Source organism: Bos mutus, chromosome 5 (genome assembly GCF_027580195.1).
Source record: "Bos mutus isolate GX-2022 chromosome 5, NWIPB_WYAK_1.1, whole genome shotgun sequence".
Lineage (NCBI taxonomy): Eukaryota > Metazoa > Chordata > Mammalia > Artiodactyla > Bovidae > Bos > Bos mutus.
The window spans coordinates 44535336-44553403 of record NC_091621.1 but is presented as its reverse complement, the minus strand read 5'-3'; the positions used below and the strand labels follow the sequence as shown (position 1 = coordinate 44553403).

At 46.1% G+C, this 18068-nt stretch overlaps 1 protein-coding gene across 1 annotated transcript in view; it reads right to left on the bottom strand.

The window, feature by feature from the left end:
* The window catches only part of ACVR1B (activin A receptor type 1B), a 33783-nt gene extending 20849 nt beyond the window's left edge, over nt 1–12934 (bottom strand). Inside the window, exon 1 of the mRNA XM_070370825.1 lies at nt 12715–12934. Coding sequence (XP_070226926.1) covers nt 12715–12805 — 91 coding nt within the window. The 5' untranslated portion in view covers nt 12806–12934. The remainder of the gene's footprint in view (nt 1–12714) is intronic.
* Nucleotides 12935–18068: the final 5134 nt, after the last annotated feature.

Below are 18068 nucleotides of genomic sequence, written 5' to 3'. Positions count from 1 at the left end.
CCCAGGTTTAATCCCTGGTCAGGGAACTAAGCTCCAGCAAGCCACGTGGCATGGCCAAAAAAAAAAAAAAAAATCTGAATTTACTAAAACTTTTCTAGTACACTAAATCACAAATTTAGCTTTTGATTTCTTTGAAAAACTCAATCTGGACTACTGATAACAGCCATTTATAATGTTTCACAGTGACTCATCAGGTGAAATCAGCCTACACACATGTACACAAACAGCACATACCTAACACACTCCGTGTTCCTGACCAAAGCGTCAGAAATAACACAATTAGGAAACCCAGTCACAGAGGAGGCACAAAAGCAGGTGAAAAGTGGTCAGAGTGAAACTCTCACTAGCATAGCATTTTGATATGAACAAGCTAGTCAAACCTGAACTAAAGACATTATGGCAGGATTTGAACATGTTTTCAAAGTATGATGAGAAGGTGGTCTGTGGTAGAATATCAAAGCAAATTTAATTTGGGAGCGAGGCTGTGTTTGGAGGAAGGCTGACAAGTCCCGACTTGGGCAGACTCTGTCTCGCTGCATATTATGGAGCCACTAAAACGCTGGGTCTGAGCAAAGACAGCCCCACGCAGAACCCTCTCTCCTGCCCATGGCATACTCTGGAGGACACTCAGTCAAGGCTGTTGTCCCAACAACTAGAAATTCCCAAGAACCAAGTGGCTAAACTCACTGCCCTTCAGCCCACATCACCAGCAGGGAGGGTGTGGGGGGGCAAGGTGGAGGCACCAAGCTCAGAAGGTAAGAGGCAGCCGCAGAACACCCACATTCGTCCTGGTACATGAAGGTTCGTGATATTTTAAAGCTACAGCATCTATGATTTTTGGCTTATACGTGTGTGTGTGTGTGTGTGTACACACATACACATATACTCCTTGGGGATGGTAAGTTTCATCAGTTTAGGGTGGCACATTGTCCTGTTTAGGGATACTAAACCTGCCTCTTCCAAACTTCACTGGGCAACCTTCTAGTTTCACAAGAGTTAAGATTTGGTGCCCAAATCAGCCTGTGCCCCCTCCCCCCTTACTCTTCATGACTTCACAACTTGATCGTAGCTGCGTCTGAGCCCTCCTCTTTCCAGATGACAGCATCCATCACACAGCCCAAACTGATGAGAACACCTATTACAACCTGTGATCTTTTTAATTATTCTTCCTTGGACCATATCCAAACTCCCTACAGCTTTCTTGGGATAGAACAAAGACCACAATTCTACACAACTCTGTGACCCTGAAAAGCCAAGATGATCTTGGGAGAGGGAAAACAAAGAGAACAAAGTTGAAGGACTCACACTACCTAATTCAAACTTACTACAAAGCTACAGCTATCAAAACAGTATGAAACTGGCCTAAGTGCAGACTATAAATCAATGAAACAGAAATGAGAGTCCAGAAACAGATCTATATATCATCAACTGATTTTCCACAAGACTGTCTAAAACATTTTGGGGGTGGGAAGACTAGTCTTCAACAAACAGAAATCCACATGCAAAAGAATGAAGTCAGACCCTTCACACCACACACCAAGATTAATTAATATAAGTTATTACATAATGTAAGTAATGTAATTAATTCAATGTAAGTCAAAGACCAAAATATAAGAGCTAAAGTTTATATTCTAAAATTTTTTAAATGAAAATAAGGGTAAATCTTCATGACCTTGGATTTGGCAATGGGCTCCTAGATATGACAGCTAAAACACAAGCAACAAAAGAAAAACAGATGAACTGGCCTTCACCAAATTAAAAAACTTTTGTGTCTCAAAGGATAATATCAAGACAGTGTGAAGAGAACCTACAGAATGAGAGAAAATATTCAAAAATCATGCATCTAATAATGGTCTTGTATCCAGAATGTGTAAAGAACTCACTCTTAAAACTTGATGACAAAAAATAATTTTAAAATGAGCAAATGATTTGAATGGACGTTTCTCCAAAAAAGATATACAAATGACCAAAATGTACATGAAAAGATGGTCAACATGATATCAAATGCAAATGAATGTCAAATCCAAATGTAAACCAAAACCACATATAACCAAATGTGGTATTTTAGTGACTTTCTGATAAGGTACAGTTTTTTGGTGAATTTATATTTCTTTCTATATTTTTAGGACCAATCTCATTTTTAATAAGGTAAAAAGAGGGGGGAAAAAAACTAGAGAAAAGGCTCTGTTTTTGCCATGTGATGTCCCAAGAGTGCATCTGTAGAAAAGTGCTTGTCAGCTAAATAAAAATCACATTTGATAGAAAAACAAAAACAAACAGAAACCAAACCACAATGAGATACCACTTTACACCCACTAGGAAGGCCATAAGAAAATGCTGGTGCAGATTCAGAGGGAACTGGAGCTCTACACACTGATAGTGGCATCGCACACGGGTACAGCTCCTGTATGGGGAAAACAGCCTGGTGGCTCCTCAGTAGGTTAAACACTGAATCACCATACAACCTGGCAATTCCACGCCCAGTGCAATATATCCACAAGAATGAAAGCAAGCGTTTACACAAAAACTTGTACACAAATGTTCCTAACAGCACCATTCACAACCATCAAAAGGTGGAAACCCAAATGTCCACTGAACAAAGAGTGGATAAACAAAATGTGGTACCCTCATCAGATGGAGTATTAGTCAGCTATAAAAAGGAATAAACTACTGATATTTACTACAGCGTGGATGAACTTTGAAAACATTATGTTAATTGAAAGAAGCCACATATTGTACGAGTCCATTTATATTAAACATCCAGAAAGCATATTAGTGGTTATTAGGGGCTGCAGAGGGGAGAAGATGGGGAATGCTGGCTTTATGGGTTACTAGGTTGGTTTCCTTCAAGGTAAAGAAAAAGTTCCGGAACTAGAGAGGTGATGGTTTGCCTAACATCATGAGGGTACTTCATTGACTTATACACTTTAAAATGCTTAAAAATTGTTATATGTGTTTTACCACAGCTTTAAAAATACCATAAATCTCTAAAAAGCAGTATGTATAATACACTCTCAACTACAGAACAAAACCAACAAAAACCCAACACATGCGGACCCCCCAAAATGAAGGTACAGTGTTGTTCTGTGTCCTTCCCAAGTCTGTAGGCTCTCACATGTCCCAGGAACCCGTGAACTCCTAGAGCGGGGAACCAGAGTCCTTCTTGTCTTCATTTTCTCCCTGGTATCCAGCACAGTGCCCACACACAGCACTGTGCTTAATAATCTCATTCAGCAGCTCTCAGCCTAGCCATCTGAGAGGGCAGGGGGCTCTGCCAGAGAGGACATGCTTTTATCTGTTTTATATGTGTTTCCACATTTTCATTTTTGAAAGGTTTTTACTGCTTTAAGAAGACAGAAAAAAGAAAAAGTTTTTCAGTAACTACTGATCTAGACAACTGTCAAAATGTTTACGAAAATCCTGAATTGGGCTTAAAAATGGAGGTGTCTGGCACTACACTATACAAAGTAGAGGTAATGTCTGTTTCTCCAGAAAGGCTGGGGAGCCGACAACAGCACCAGGAAGGAAAGCCCTGCTACACTGAAATAAAGTAATTGGGTGCTATTGGTAACAGAGATTCGAGGTGCATTTTCGGTTTTCACAATCATCAAAATTAGACTGTAAAAATACACTAAAATAAAACAAAAACTCTCAAGTACCAAAGAGCCATACTAAAGTCCAATTTTACATGTGTAGCTGGTGGTACCCAAAGAGTGTACTGGTAAAAAGCACTTCTAGCTGACTTAATAAAGGAAGCTATTTGTATGAAAGGAAAAAAAAAAAAGCACAGATTTAACAATAAGACATTTGATAAGCTTGGTATTTAATTTCAATCTGGGAAAAGGTCTCAGAGTGGGGTTTGCATAAGAGAAAGGTGTTTGAAAAGCCAGCTCCACACTGTATCTATTCTACAAACTGCCTTTCTGACATTCTACTTGGAGACAAACCCAACCCCAGAGAGCTGTTTAAACAAGTTCACCCTTAAGCCTCAGGTCTAGAGAATGAAAGCTTTGTTCTCACTCAAAAGAGACGTTTGATGTTTATGCTAAGGAGACCTGTCATTGCGACTTAATTTATGGCTGGCTGTAAATGCCTGAGCATCCAGCAAGGGCCCACCTGCTGCCCAAGGGAATGTCAAGGTAAAGCTGGAAGGAGAGGCATCACCATGGCAGAGCATGTCCCGTGTTCCTGGGACCTAAGTGTACAAACTCAGCCATCACATTCACTGTCTGCTAGCCACTTGGTATTTCTCCTTTACCCACAAGTTTATGTTGACATGTACAACCTTCTGTTTTCTTTCTTTGTTGTACTTAAACAGACACACTCCTGGCTCATTAGAGCAGGGGAGAGTATTTATCAGTGGTGTTTTGTATTTGCTTCCTGACCTACTTACTACACTACGATGTGTGGAGAGGTGACAGTGTACGTCAGTTTTGAGAAGAGGGATAGGAATGGTTGTTTCAGACAACTAGGACAATGAAGGGAAAAAAATCAGCAAGGATGGAGAATAAAACTAACGAGGTTGAGGACTTCCCTGGTGGTCTGGTGGTCAAGATGCCACGCTTCCAGTGCCTCTACTGCAGGGGGCACGGGTTTGATCCCTGGCTGGGGAACTAAAATCCCACGTGCTGCGCGTGGCACAGCTGAAAGAAAAAAAAAACCACCAAAAACACCAAAAAACACCTAATGAGGTTGAGATCAAATTTATCTCAAGTAAAATGGGCAGGTAGTGGATTCAACAGAGATGAAGAGGTGAGGTAGAGATTATGACGTTCCCAGTAACGCACAAATGTCTGGCACTTTTGAGCGACTAGGATGAAAACTGTATATATAGGAGATAGTGAAATTACAGCAGGACAGAACTGGAATCATTTACCTAGGATTTTGCTGAGAGGATGGAAAAAAAATGAATGAATTCAATTCAATTATTAAGTACCTAAAACACACAAGGCTCTGTGATAGAACAAAGACATATAAAGAAAATGTAAGACAGTTCCTAGGATCAACTTTCAGGGCGTAGAGGGTGGGAGAGTGGGAGAAGCAGAAAACTCTAAGCCAGTGTGAACCTCTGTGTTACTGAACACGGACCAAAAGGAAAGGCAGAGAGGATGGAGTTACTGGCTGGGGGACAGGAGGAAGACAAAGCGGGTCCCACACTTGGAGGACGCTGGATTTGGCTGAGAAGGCCAAGACCAAGAAAAGCACAAGGCGTGTGAGGTCTCAAGTAAATGGGCAACAGGATGACAATGCCAGGGTTCTAGCCAGAGATAAGGGCAATGAGTGAGACTAGACCAGACTGCATGGATCGTGATGGCAGGCGAAGAGGTCTGGAGTCAATCCTGGAGGCTGCATGAAGGTGACAGAGGCGGCGCTCTTTCCATGGCTGAATCCAGCGGCAGGATGGAAAGGTGGGGACGGGTGGAAAGCTACTTTAATAGTCACCACAGCACACAGCAGAGTGCAGGATTTTGAGCATGGGCTGTGGAGTCAGACTTTAGGCCCGCTGCTTAACCTCCATGCCCCCGTTTTCTCACCTGTAAAATGGGGATGAGAGTGGCTCACAGAAGGGCTGTACAGAGTAAGCAATGCAGCACAAATGCCCAGTATTACCCTTGAGTAGATGGTACGCACTCAGGAAATCTGATGGTTTTATTATTGCTGTCACCCTAGTGAATGAGAAGGGGCTGTGCTCTGGGTGGTTTTATGGTTGCTCTAACAAGCGTAAGTCAGTCTGTACGCAAACTTCTTAATGGCGAGGACAGACAGATTCTTTCCCCGGTATCCCCCTCCACGCTGAGCTCGAGGAGCTGGAGGAGTACTCCCTAACGCCTAGGGAGATGTTAAGAAAGAACACTGACTGAATCTGAATTTATCTACTGCAAGTGTAGAAAGTAATGTGCAAATGTACACCAAGACAATACATGACGATCTGGGGACAGAGGCGCTCAACACAAAGAATACTTTTTTAAAAAATAAAAATCCCTCAAATCACAAATTCCTCAACATATCAAAATCATTTAAAGCATCCACAATCTTCTCTCTCCTCCAAACCTCACAATGTCTAGGAAAAGGTAACAGGCAGCAGCTGAAAGCCACATGTGGTCTCAGGACTTCTTTCCACATGTAAGTCCATCCACGGGATGGCAGGGTGACCCAGTCTCAAGGAGCCTCAAGCCTATCTCGGGGAGTGCCCTTATCCCTCAATCCTGTTTTCCTTCTTCTCATATAACCATCTGACTCACCCCACATGCATTTTAAAAACAATACCTATTTACTATTTCAGTTTCTGTAGGTCAGAAGTCCAGGCATAGAATGACTGATATTGGCTGGGGCTTTCTCATCTAGGGCTGGGACCTCTTTCAATCTCACTCATTGCTGGCAAACTTCAATGACCTGTGGATGAAGGACTATAAGGGCCCCCCAACTGCCCTACTCGCTGATGGCCAGGGACCACTCCGCTCCTAAAGCTGGCCTGCAATTCCTGGTCACGCGGCTCCCATGGGCAGTTCACACTTGAATGTTTACTTTCTCCCAAGCTAGCTGGGGCATCACTGCCTTCCTCTTCTGCAATCAGTTAGAAAATGCTCTGCATTCAAAGGGCCAGCTTGATTAGGTCAGGTCCACCATGACAGCGTGCCCATCTGAAGGTCAACTGATTTAAACCCTTCACAATACAGTTGACCCTTGAACAACTCAGGGGTTAGGGGAACTGACCGCTACAGAGTCAAAAACCCACAGATAACTCAACAATCACCCCACTAGATCTGCAGTTCCGCATTCGTGAATTCTGCCAACCGTGTACTGCATAGTACTGCACTCTAGTATTTACTGAAAAAAAACCAAAAAACAAACCCACCCATGTGTAAGTGGACCCATGGAGTTCAAACCGCGTTGCTCAAGGGTCAACTGCACCACCTTCATTCATGTCTGAGTAACTGAGAACCAGTGTGTGTATACCTAAGGCTGGAAATCATGGGCAGAAGGGAGCAGTGGGGAGGACTGTGGTGGACATAATCAGCTCGTACTTTGTTTCTTTATTATCTATTTCACCTGCCAGAAGGTGAGCTTCATGAGGGTAAGCATTTCGTCTCCTTTTGCTTACTGGTGTATCTCTGCACCTACAACAGCGCCCGTGTTACAGGAACCTTTAGATCACCACAGCAGTTCTCAATATATGTATATATATACTTGTTTATTCACAGGCTAGAAACAGGACTTATAACTGTATACATTACACTGGTACAGTGAAACCATCTAGGAGTCCTGGGAATTCCACAGGAATGATTCTCTCTGCCACAATCATCGCACTGCTTGAACAAAATACAGTCAATTTTCATTATTCATGGATCCGTATTTGTGAATCTGTCCACTTGCTAAAATTTATTTGTAACCCCAAAATCAATACTCTCAGTGTTCATGGTCACTCACAGGTGAGCACAGAGGGGTGACAAATTTGAGTCACCCAACACACACGTTCCCACGGAGGTTGAGTAAGAACGCTCTGGCTTGTTTCAGCCCTCATACTGTTAACATGCGTTCTTCTCATGGTATGTTCAGTGCCAAGCTTTCTGTCTTTCTGTGGTTTATGCTGGTGGCCCCAAGAGCAGTGTGGAGACGCTGTCTAGTGTCCCCAGGCTCGAGAAGACAGTGACACACCTTAGAGAAAATCCATACACTGAACAAGCTTCATTCAGGCAGGCATTATAGTGCCGTTGGCCCTGAGCTCAACTTTAATGAATCAACCATATATATTAAATAATTTGTCTTTAAACAGAAACACAAACAACGTAAGGTGATGTGCTGACCAGCCGATGAAAGCACAGCAACCAGCAGCAGCAGCGGTCCAGGATTTGCTAACCCAGTGTTCAACTGGGCTTCACAGAACAGTTACCGAAAATAAGGCCACCTGACTGCGTTAGCCCCATTTTACAGATCGAACAATGACGTGGACAGGGCTGTGCCGTGGCAGCCCCCGGCGCACTCCGGCACACCATCCTGTTTTATTTCCTTCACAGCACTCATGACTGATAACCGTGTTTACTCATTTATTTTCAGTCTGAGCCTCTGCAATCATAAGTTCCATGAGGAGTTAGGGATTTTTGTCCCTCTTGTTCCCTGCGGCCTCCTCGTGCCAAGAAGCATTCCAGGCACACACCCAACTAAATGAATAAAGAAACCTCCTATATGTAATTGTGTAAATATTAGAGTGATTGATACTTTAAAGGGAAAGGCAGTTACTTTCATTATGTTAAATTCAAAATATTTAGCAAGACAAATGAGGCTTCAGACTAAATGCAGAGAGAAAAAAGCCAAAAAGAACACCACAGCTGCCTGAGGTGGCACCGTGTGAGATGCCCTACAAGCAGGTAAGACTGCCAGGGAGGCTGGTGGACCAAGACTACAGAGGAAGAAGAAAGCTACGCTAGGAATGGTATTTACCCACAACGGAGAAGCTGGAGGGCAGAGAGAACAGGCGAGACCAGAGATGCTGCCTCCAGGCCCAGCTGCAGGCTGAACCATGTATGAGGCAGAGAAGCTGAGGAGAGCAAACCCAGGAGGCGGGACAGGGGACTCCAGCGGGCCATGAGGCCCCCTGCAGAGTGACAGCCTGCAGGGGACTGCCTGCTCGGATCTTTCAAAGGTCTGGGCACTCCCAGGCCAGGTGGAACTGATGGGCTCCAGAGGCCCTCAGCACTTCCAGCATCGGAGGGGGCTGATGAGCAAGAGGACTCCAGGATTTTCTCGTGAACACACAGAGGAAAATGAGGTAAGACCCTCTTACATCAACTCCTGCTGTAACAGAAAAATAGCACAAGGGCTCGAGACAAAGAGGCGGGATTCCAGAATTAATGTTCACCGCGGCTCTGAGCAAAGACTGAACCGTAAACAATACGGATTTCAAAATTAAAACAAAAGAGCCACTTCAGTATTCTAATTTAACCTTCAAAAATAAAGACGATTTCAAGCACCGCGGCCTGAGAATTCCATTCCACCTCAACACCCTGTGCTCCTGAGTTATTATGAGAACAGGCTGAGGCTGCAACGCAATTCAACTCCTGTTCCAAAATGCAACAAGCAGCTTCAACAGGCCACGCTGGAAGAAGCAGCGCGCCTCCTCGTCTCCTTGTCTCCTGATTCATATTTTGGTAGCAAGGTTACAATTAGCTCACCGGTGGCGAATAAACCTATTTATAACACAGCAGTCCACCTGAAAGACACAATCATCTCAAAAGGTTTTTAGAGGAAAACCAAGTGCAGCTTCTTCTTTTACTGACTGCAGATTTCCAAGGTCCTTTCAGATGAAGTCCTCAGTCTAACCTTCCTGTGTTCACAGGCACCATTCCGGCCACCTCTCTGCCTCCATGTTCTTATGTAACACTTACATGGTGCCATAAACATACCCAGAGTTGCGTAAGAATGAAAACGTTGCCAAACCAATAAAGCCTAAAGCAGGTCACTCCCTCCAGACTGTCTTTGATTAGCACAGGTATGCTGCCAGGTCTAGGATGTGAGGGCTTGTCAAGAGACAGAAATTAACTTGAGGAAATCTGAAAGGGGTCCACAAAAAAATGCAACAGAGAACAAATTAACCACAGTGTGACATGTGTTGCTTCTCTCAATCCCAGGAGCTACTCTCTGCCCCATAAGATAAAAAGTAACCCAACATTGCCTGTTCACTGAAGTCAGAAACTGTGTCTAAAAATACCACCCAGCCAACTGGCTGTCAGTAAGACAGTCTCACAAATGTCCCAATAAGAGAGACACAGACCAGTTCCTGACTTCATGGAGGCAAAACTGAGGCAGTCACAGAAAGGTGAAGTGCCTTACTCAAGGACAACCTGTCAGGGAGCAAAGTTCTGGGGCTGGAGAGCGGCCTCCTCCCCCCACCTGGCTCTAACCTTTAACCAGAGTAGCCATTTTATTGTGTTAATCACATCTGTTCCAGGAGCTCTTAACAAAACTCATCGGAGATTCTCTTTTTCTCTACAAGAGTTCACTTCTGCTGTATTTCAAACTCATGTCCACTCAACAAAAGTATAAGACTTGGCCTGAGATTAAATTTTGGGTTAATCACAGAAATTCAAAATATTCCCATCAGAACCTCAAATGTCTCCCTTGCAGCTTTTGTCTTAAGAAAATGAATGTCATGTTCTCCTGCTACTAATTCAGCTTTACATTTTTAAATGTTGAAGTGACAATGCCAAAGGTAGGCCTTAGAATGTGGTCCACCTATTAAATGGATGCAGTTTATAACCTGGAACTCGCGCTCTGTACCACTGGCCTTTTACTAAGTCGCTGCTAGTTCACTATTTAACACAGACACCTATCCCTTCCTGTCCTCACATCCTGTCTTCACAGGCATCAGGCCCTGCTGCTCCTCCCGGCCCACCTAGGGGAGCACGACAGAGGAAGCGTGGGGAGGACAGCCATCAACTTCTAGTTATCTCACAGCCTCTATGTTCCCAGAACTGATGCTTCACTTTAAGCCTTTTGCAACAGTGGTCTCTGTAGCATGCACTATTGGCAACGAGATGTGTCCCGGAAAAAACCGTAGTGTCTGGCCAAGTCTGAAGGCCTTCGAGAATGTTTGCTGGATACACAACCTAATTTCCAATTAACCAAAAAAAGAAACCAACTCCCTACTATGCCCACCCATCCTCACCCCAACAAACATCCATTTCAGGAAGGTTACAAAAAAAAAATGAACCTGCCCCATTCAGAACCAGTTGGATCATCAATTAAACATTCTTAACTAGCTCATGACAACAAGAAATATCCCACCAGACATTACACCAAACCAACAGGGAAATGGCTGTTAAGAATCTCAGATATATTAGCAACAGGATAAAAATTCCTAAGGAAGGAATTTACAGATTTAGTCATACACATGTAAAATGACAAACCTGAAGGCTGAATCTCCTTATTTGCTACCCTTCTAGAGAAATAACATCATGATACACACTCCAAAAACATGGCCCCAAAATAAGGCCCAGCATACATTATTCATGAAAACCATTAACTTACCACGAATGTCAGGCTGTGTTCACATACCTTCACCACATCTATCAGACCCCACAGCGCGTTACCTCTGCCACAGAGCAGTGAGATCCAGGAACACACACGACAGCCTTAGCAGAAGCATTACCCAGTGAACAAAGACCCCACCACACAGGCTGCACCACTGGAAACAAACATCAAGGCTGGAGGGGATGAACTTGTTTGTGAGACGCCAAAGTGGGATCATGTCTTTGGTTGATTGTCTCATTTCTAAAAGAAGCCTGAACCCACCTGAGAACCATTATTTTTTGGTGGAGAGAAGAGAGCCACAGAACACAACTTGATCTCCCACTGCTAGAAGGTTAGGGGCTGCCGAGAAGTCAGAGCAGCAGGCTTTGTACATCGGGAGCAAACACAGTCCTGACGGTCTCTCCCGTATCCAACTGTGGGTCAATAATCACTCCAATATAAAGGCCAAATATAACCTTCATCTGCTACCCCAATGCCAGCACAGGGTTGAGAGGACTCCCTTAAATATTTTAGGGTTTCATCTGCATTCCTCAAGCCCGTAAAGCCTCACAAACGAGACACCCAACTGAATGTCCCACAGAAAGGTACCACTTTGGGAGTGAGAAGGATGGAGGTGCTACCAGGGAGCAGAAGGCTGTGGGAGTTGGAAGGTGAGGGGTGTGCAAGGGTGGGGGAGGACGTAGGGGGAAGGGCTGGGAAGAGGGCTGTGTGGGAAGGTAAATAAATCCTGACCAAGGGCCAAGAGCTGGTCTGGTGGTGGGGTCTTTAAATACTCTTGGGGGTGGGAGGCACGTTCAAGGATGTCACCTGAAAGGCATCCACAAAGTGACCAACAGAATGGACCCCCTAAGGTGGGGTGGGAGTGGCGAGGGAGAAAGCAAATACACCTAGATGCAGGTTAACCGTTCTGGAACTAGGTTTCCCAGCGTTAGAGAGATTCCAAAGCCAAGCTCCAGATAGGGGCCTGTTCGTCCCATTTCCTCCACCGAGCTTCCCCGGGGCATGTGGACTGGAGGTGGGGGTTTGGCCCCACTGAACTCAAGGGACTGCCCGAGGGGGAAATGTGACTCGCTTTCCCAGAACGAAAGGGAGGAAGGAGAGGGAGGGGAAGACGCACCCCAACTGCAGGAGGGAGCAGAAGGAAAGGTTGAAAACCCCCTTCCCCTTTTATCTATGGTGCGCAAGGGCTCTCAACGTCAGGATACCTCGGAGAAGCAAAGACCCCATTGCCGAAGCCCCATAATCTTGGCGGGAGAAAAGGCGCCCCCCCTCCACACTCCCCGCTGGAGCATCTGGAGGGAGGGAATGAAGACCCCCACCCCTGGACATGCTGAGCGGCAGAAACGTGGATCTCCAAACCTCGGGGAAGGAAGCCTGCACTCCCTTCTATGGAACATGGGGGTGAAGGGAGTGCGACCCTCGAGAACTCCCCGAATCCAGTCCCTCCTGGGAAAGGGCTCGGGTCCCCAGGGGCCCGGCGTGAGCCCGGTCCCGGCGGGGTGGCCGCGCCTCGGGGATCGGGGTAAGCCGACCCAGGTTGGGGGTCACCGCGACTCCCCCGCGCCCCCCGCCCGGCCATATTGTGCGCGTGGGGAGGGGGCGCGCTGTAGCCAGGGGCCGCGGCGCGAGGCCTCGCCCTCGCCTGGCCCGCTCCATCCCGGCCCCCGCCCCCGCCCCGGGACTCACCCTGGATCCCCCGGGGCCCGGACCCGCTGCTGCCGGCAAGCAGGAGGACAACAAGGGGGAAGAAGGAGGAGGCTCCGGCCGACTCCGCCATAGTAACCGCCGCCGCCGCCGCCGCCGCAGCCCAGCAGCGCCCAGCGCGCGCGCGCGCGCCCCCGGCACCTCCCCTCCTCCCGCGGCCCGGCTCCCGCCTCCCTCTCCTCCACCCGGCGCCGGCACGTGCGCTCCCGGCGGAGCCGGCGCCGCGGCCGCCGCGCGCGCCCCCGAAGGGCGGGGCCGGGCGCGCGCGGGCGCCGGCCTTAAAGGGGAGTGTCCCCGTTAAAGGGGTGGGAGGGGCTCGCGCCTCGGCCAACCTCACCCGTGAGTGCCAAGCACGGCGTGGAGGCCGAGCCCCACACACGCGGCCTCCGCCCAGTTCTGCACCCCCCGCAGCGCGGCGTGATCTTATCAGCACCGACCGCCATCCCTTGCATAGAACGTTCTACGAGTCCCATGCGCTTGTTCCCTTTTCCTTCATGCCTACTGCTTAGCCGCAAGCACCCATCACATCCCACTGGGATCGTCGCAACCATCTCCTAATTAGTCTCCCAGCCCCAGTGGCCCCCTGCGATCCGCAGGACGCACAGCCACCTGTGTGATCGAATCATGGATGCCCCCTTCTTAGAACGTACAGGGCTTTTTAACGACAGTATTCAGTCTTGGTGAGGGTGCTGCGTGAAGCACTCGCACGCTGTTGGTAGGTAGAAACCTTTTGGTAAACAACTTGGCATTATGTATCAAATGTCTTAAAATGTTCATACCCCAGCCTCCCATCTTCAAGCAATAATAGAGATGAGGACAGGTATTTGTGAGAAATCTTAACTATGGCTTGTTTATCGCTGTAAAAGCTGGAAAAACATAGTATAGAAAACAAATTATGCCCCGTCCATACGATGAAACATTATTTACTAATTAAAAATTATGTTTGTAAAAATCATGACATGAGGAGATGTTCATGAGATAATGCTAAATGAGAAAGCAAAATACAAAACTACTTATGGTATTGTTCTGAATTTGTTGATACTATATAACTGCAAGGAAAAAAGACTGATAGGAATTTAGTCAATATTATCTGTAGTTATCACCAGAATAATTTTTTTTTACTTTTTCTTTAAACATTTCAGTATTTTCTAAATATTTTGCAAATAAGCTACTGTTACTTTCAAATTTAGGGGAAAATGCTTACTAACAGTAAACTGAGTTGCTCCTATCTTTTTGAAAATATTCACTTTTCTTATCTTGAAAAAGAGCTTGAAATCATGAAAAAGACAGGGTTTTAGACCCAGAGTTCTGGATTTGAATTCTCGTTTTCTTACTAACTAGCATGAAAACTTGGGCAGACTTTTTAACCCCCATAAGCAGAGTCTCATCAAATGAGATTTAGAGGTGGAGAGGATGACCAAAGGTGGGAGTGGGAGGGTGGAGCTTCTCAGATGGAATCCTCATCTTCAAAGCTGTTACCAACCTGAAGAATACCCCTCCTAATATAAAGAAAAAACTAGACTGCAGACACCCCAGACACCACTCACACACAAACATACACATGTGAAGTTTTACAGAGGCGCTGTCTACACATTGGTCAGTAACTGAATGATCAAACACCTTTTCATAGTGCTCTGCCTCTATATATTCTTATAAGTGCTCATCCCCCAAAATGAGCATCCTCTCCCCTCTATTTTATCTCACTGATCTCCCAAACTCTGTTCCACCTGCCCTTTAGGATTCCCAGCTGTGGTGGGCACAGTGTAACATGCTCACATGCTCGCATGCTCATCACCCAGTCATGTGGGACTCTTTGCAAACCCATGGACTGCAGTCCACCAGCCTCCTCTGTCCATGGAATTTTCCAGGCAAGAATATTGGGGAAGTTTTCCATTTCCTCCTGCAGAGGATCTTCCCAATCCAGGAATTGAACCTGCATCTCCTGCATTGGCAGGTGGATTCTTTACCACTATGCTACCTGGGAAGCCCTAGAGTGTAAGGTTAGTTTCTAGGACTGTCTCAAAGTATTATACCATGAACTGAGTGGCTTAAAGAACAGAAACTTATTCTTTCAGTACTGGAAGCTTGACATCTGAAACCAAGGTGTCAGAACCCTATCCTCTCTCTGAAGGTTCTAGAAAAAAGTCCTTTCTTGTCTCTAATTTCTGGTAGTTCCCTGAATTCTTAGTGTTCCCTGGATTGGGGAAGCGTAGCTTCAATCTCTGCTTCCATCTTCACATAGCTGTCTTCCCTCTGGGTCTGCATCTGTGTCCAAATTTCTCTCTTATAAAGACACCAGTTAATCCAGTATGAGTTAAGATCATTGTAACTTGATTGCATCTGCGAAAGTTCCTATTTTCAAATAAGATCACATTCACGGGTTCTGAGTAGACATGAAAAATGGGGACACACTACACCACAGGACATTCACCAACCCTTGTGGTTGGGAAGGAAAAGCTGACCCCCTCAGGAGCACATCACCAGGCCAAGGGGGGAGGAACTGTCCTCCCCTATACCTTGCTAAGTGCTGTCTTGTGGCTGCTAGACCAGGAGTCCCAGAGGAGACCTGTGGTTGCTTTACCCTGGTTTACAAGGATGGTCCACAGCTGAAGGCACAGCCCAGGGAATCATAAGACTGGGTCCACAGACCAAATGCTAGTTCACTTGAGAGAATTTAACTTGGGCAAGATATTTTACCTCCCTAAACCTTGATTCCCTCATCTGTAAAATGGAGCTGGAGAATCCCAGGGACGGAGGAGCCTGGTGGGCTGCCGTCTGTGGGGTCGCACAGAGTCGGACACGACTGAAGCGACTTAGCAGCAGCAGCAGCAGCATAGAGATATTGTGAGGATAGATGAAGATACTATCTATAAGCACTTGGCACAGTCTCTGACACATAGGAAATGATATAAAAAGAACAGCTATTGTGATGATGGTGATTTGACCTTGACTATAATCCTGTGAAGTGGTTGAGGCATGTCAGGGTGTGTGCAATTTACCAGTGAAGCAACTGAGACCTAGGGAAGGTAAGCCACTTGCCCAGGCTCACGTCTAATTAAGTGTTGAACTCTAGCTTACTGATCCTGTGCTTCTTCAACATCACAGCATCTCATGCTTTTCCAGGGACTAGTCTTGGTGGGAAATTAGACTTGATGAGCATGGGGAGCAGTGAGTGATATTCTTCACACCCTATTCTTGAAAGTTTGCAGCATCTCAAGTCAAAACTTTACCGGAAGATGCATATACTTTCCCTTTTACATCCCAGGCTGTATAGAGACAGACCGCCAATTCTCCCCATGCTCCCTCCCACAGCTTGGTTCTGCTCCCATCCCTGAAGGCCTCAGCAAAGTGTCCATTTCTGTAAGCCTCCTGAATCCTAGGACTGGACCCACATCACATTCTGTGAACTACTCATCTGCCTTGCTCTGTCCCTTTGTCATGGAATTCCCCAGCGCTCCCAGGATTTACTTCTCTAGAAAAAAGTCTTACTCCCCAGGCTCCACTGATTAGACCACCCAGTGTCACAGCTGCTGACTTGGTCACGGCACACCAAGACGCTCCACCTCCTAGGGGATTCAGCACAGTTTGCCTTGGTGAGCAGCAGGGTCATTCATTCCAAGAAGGCAATAGCTCATCTTCAACCATTCTGCAAATGCGTATTGAGCACCTACCGTATATTTGACCTAACTTATAAACATGGATAAGTTATAGTCCTTGTCCTCATGGACTTTACAGTCTAGTAAAAGATGAGCATGAGGGAAAAGGTACAACGTGCTGTATGTGCTGCTGTACCACACACACGTGAAGGTTCAGCAGGGGCGCTCCAGAGGGCTTGAATGGTGCAGCTCTGCAGGGTTAAGGAGGTGGGAAAGACCTCACAAAGAGACCATGCTCCAGCTCACCCCTAGAAGATCTAAGGGTGTTCCTTGGCTAGTCAGGCCTATGTGGGGCAGAGGGAGGCAGAAATTATCCCTGGCAGAGGAAGCAGTATGAGTAAGACACCGAGGTGAAATTGCTTGATGTTTAGGCACGGCAGCACACCAGAGGGTGCAGGGTGAAGGGGGGCTGGTGGTGGAGCTGAAAGGTAGTGTGGGAGAGAGAGACAGATGTAGAAGTCCACTTGGAAGTGTCCCCCTTTCTCTGGTACTCCTGGAAGGGTTCTAAGCAGGGGGTGGGGTAAATCGATCATATGTGTGTTATAGGAAGACCACTTTGTTGAAGTAGATGAACTTAAACTTTGTGCAGATGATTGGAGGAAGGCAAGACTGGAGGTGAGGAAACCAAAGAGGAGGCGATTCCGGTAGCTCAGACAGGAAGAGGAGGAGGACCTAACCCTAGGCAGCGGCAATGGAGATGGGGAAGAAATAAATTCAAGACATTTTAAAGACGTAGAAGCTACAAGATTGATTGGATGTGAGAAGTGGGGAAGAAATGGAGGTGCCCATCATGTTTCCAGCATGATCTGACTTGGGTGACGGGCTACTTGGTGACTTCATTCAGCAGATTAGAAAGAGCAAGCTTGGAAGAAAGATAATGAATTCATCGTTGGACACACTGAGTTTGCTTTCTGTTTATTTATGTGGCTGTGTCAGGTCTTGGTTTGGGTCTTAGCTGCAGCACTTGTGATCTTTTGTTGCAGCGCATGGACTCTCTAGCTGCGGTTTGCAGGCTTAGTTGCTCCAAGGCATGTGGGATCTTAGTTCCCTGACCAGGAATCGAGCCAGTGTTCCTTGCATTGCAAGGTGGATTCTTAACCCACTGGACCACTAGGCAAGTCCCTGGCCCTGAGCTTGAAGGGCCTCCTATAGGTAGGAGCAATGGCGATATGGATTAGAAATCAGCAGAATGTCATAGTTGTTCAAACAGCTCAAGGGTATGCAATAATTCTGAAAGTACAGCAACACAGACAGGAAAGAGGAGACAGAAAAGTAAGGGTCAGAGAAATGGGAAAAGATGTGGGGAAAAAGCAGGATCATGGAAACCAAGGCAGGAGAGGGTTTCAAGAGATCAGTAGTTTCCAGTGTTGAGAAGGAATCAATTGACTTGAGGACCAAAGAATATCTAGGATTTGATAACTTGAAGTCCTGCTGTGCCGTTTACTTGAACAGGTTCAGTGGAAGGTGGAGTGAAGGCCTAACTTCAGGAGGCTACAGGTGACCGGGCAGTGAAAGCTTAGAAAGACCGAGTGTCATCTGTTTTTTAAAATAACTTGGCAGTTATGGAAGAAAGAGATTTGAATTTCCTTCAGAATGATAGACCAGGTTCCCTAAGCAAAAGTTCTGCTAAAGAAACAACTCAAAATGCTCAGTAAACTAGCAAGAAAGTGAAACATAAAG